The sequence below is a fragment of the Penaeus japonicus genome, unplaced genomic scaffold (genome assembly GCF_977035675.1).
Source record: "Penaeus japonicus unplaced genomic scaffold, GWHDUDI00000001_assembly GWHDUDI00000015, whole genome shotgun sequence".
Taxonomy (NCBI): Eukaryota; Metazoa; Arthropoda; class Malacostraca; order Decapoda; family Penaeidae; genus Penaeus; species Penaeus japonicus.
Genome location: NW_028234417.1, coordinates 36,554,243 through 36,556,742, shown reverse-complemented (window position 1 = coordinate 36,556,742; position 2,500 = coordinate 36,554,243). Strand labels below are relative to the sequence as shown.

General features: G+C 43.1%; 1 protein-coding gene across 1 annotated transcript in view; it reads right to left on the bottom strand.

Annotated features, from left to right (window-relative positions):
• LOC122264167 (uncharacterized) overlaps window positions 1–2,304 on the bottom strand; it is a 3,616-nt gene extending 1,312 nt beyond the window's left edge. The window contains exons 1-4 of the mRNA XM_086544271.1: window positions 2,215–2,304; window positions 1,195–1,835; window positions 942–1,086; window positions 619–737 (exon numbers count right to left, since the gene is read on the bottom strand). Of these exons, the coding sequence (XP_086400397.1) occupies window positions 619–737; window positions 942–1,086; window positions 1,195–1,835; window positions 2,215–2,290 (981 nt within the window). The 5' untranslated portion in view covers window positions 2,291–2,304. The remainder of the gene's footprint in view (window positions 1–618; window positions 738–941; window positions 1,087–1,194; window positions 1,836–2,214) is intronic.
• Window positions 2,305–2,500: the final 196 nt, after the last annotated feature.

The following is a 2,500-nucleotide window of genomic DNA, read 5'->3' as shown; positions in this document are numbered from 1 at the left end:
TATATATATATATATATATATATATATATATATATATATATATATATATATATATATAGAGAGAGAGAGAGAGAGAGAGAGAGAGAGAGAGAGAGAGAGAGAGCGAGAGAGAGATACATACATACATATATCTACATATATATATATAGATAGATAGATAGATATAGACACACACACACACACACACACACACACACACACACACACACACACACACACACACACACATATATATATATATATATATATATATATATATAATTTAATCATAACTGTCGATAATGCAGTTATTATCATTGGCATCATGAGAAGTGATAAAGGCTTGTAAGTAGTTCTACTTTTCCCATTTAATGAATTTCCATTTTTGGCTTTGGGTAACTAAATGAATATCACAATAACGTATCATCGAAATTTAGATTCAAATTTCAAGATTGTAGGAAAGAAGACCGGGATGATCAGAAGGACATCGTAACACACAAACCCAATCACACTTATATTCAAAAAAATAAAAAAGCCATATCTACACACTCACGTACACACCAACACACAAAAACATACACATTCTCACGCACACACACACAAACGCACTCTTTCTTATTATAATGGAATAAACGGCACCTTGTTGGCACGGGGCCGACGAGTGAGAGAGACGGCCAAGCAGACAGTCAGGGCTACTACCACCGCGCCCATTCCGGCAGCTACATACATCATCGTCATACGGAAGCTGAATGCAGAATCTTTTTGAGATGAATAATGGGTTACTAATGTTATTCACAGGAATTCATCTCTATGTGCATTAGAATAAGTTGTGCTTTCCTGAACTGGTAAAGCAGAATGAAAGTGAAACAATTGATGGAAATATTAACTATGCTTGATTCACGGTGTGTTTTGTCATTATTCATTCCACCCATGTTTATCAAATGTCTGTCTAACAATAATACCTTCTGGTTCTTTCCTCATCTTCATAGTCTTAGCTTCCAAGTTCAGCACCAGCATGAACTTGGTTCCTTTCCTTCCACACACCTTCACCTCCCGTGGTTCTTTTCGCGGGGTCACTGCGTACACCATCTTCCCTGCCATCAACACCTGCGACGGAATTGGAACAGAACATATTCTCTTCTACCTGACAGCTATAGTGAGATATGAATCATGCAGTTGAAGGAGAGGAACAATATAAAACTAATACGCACTGACCTTGACAGACACAATGCCTCCGTCAGATACGAGGGAGAATAAAACACGCTGCGTCGACGGCGGAAGTGGAGACAGGTTGGTCGAAGAGGCCGTCACTGAGCCCCCCTCACTCGTCCCTAGGTGGATCTTTGCCTCTTCAAGGAACACGATGGGGCTGAAGAAGTACCTCGAAGCCAGCGACACGTTCAGCTTCCAGGCTTCCTTGGAGGCAGGCACGGGGACTCGAGCACACTTCTCCCCCTCGACCTCCCACTTGGGCGTCCCTCGAGGGCAGGAGGCGACGAAAGTCCCTTCGCTCACGTCGATGCTTCCGACCTCGCACTTCAGACCAAAGCCTCCGGGGATCCACGAGCGGCCTCGATCATCTCCCAGCTCGTAGGTCTTGGAGAATTTGATGTGGAATTCGTTCCAGCCTTCCTCCATCGCTGGCGCCGGATACGTCACGCTCTCCTCGCCTGAAGCGTGAAACCTCTGGAGTGTGACGGTGCTGTGTGTGACGCTGAAGGTGTCGTGGTACCAGTTTTCGCCGTCACAGGTCACCTTCGCCTTGAAGACGGTTCCAATCGATGGCGAGTAGGCTGTGAACTTGATGGCCCCGAAGAGCATCTTCTCGAACCGGATGGAGTCTCTCACGGCGCAGTCTGAATGGCAAACACAGAAAAGAGCATTTCACGTCTCTTGGCGGACAGGGATTTTGCAAGCATAGAAATCTTTCTGTTGTTTTGGTTGATCATAGATGCACAACTATTAAAACAATAAACACTCAAATGGAGAAAAAAAGAGAGTGATGATATTTCATTGGACGCAACACACCTTGTCATGTTGCGTTGCTCATATATAATATTTGAGACAGTATCGTCGCGAAATATCAGTTAATCCATAACTAAAGATAACTTCATATACTCTTATGGCCATTCTAAGTAGCGGAACCCTATACAAGTAGAGGAAATAATCTAAATGTCTAGCAATTCCTAGCACTTATCTCCAACCACAGAAATACACGTCGCCATTTCCCCTTACCATCGCCAACATAGATGGCGAAGCTGAAGTCGCAGCTCATCAAAGCTCCCAGCAAGAGGCTCCTCAGGGCAAGCATTTTCGCGTCCTGTCGGCACTAGCAGGAAGTGAAGACTGCGGAATAGGCAGCAGAGCCACATCCTGCACATCCCTCTTTTATCTCCGTCATCAAGGACCTTTCTTATCAGTGTTAGGCTTTGTTTTTCGTGCACCGTTGATATAAATATTATTGTTATTATTATTGTTATTTTTATTATTAATGTTATTGTTAGTATATCAATAACAATCA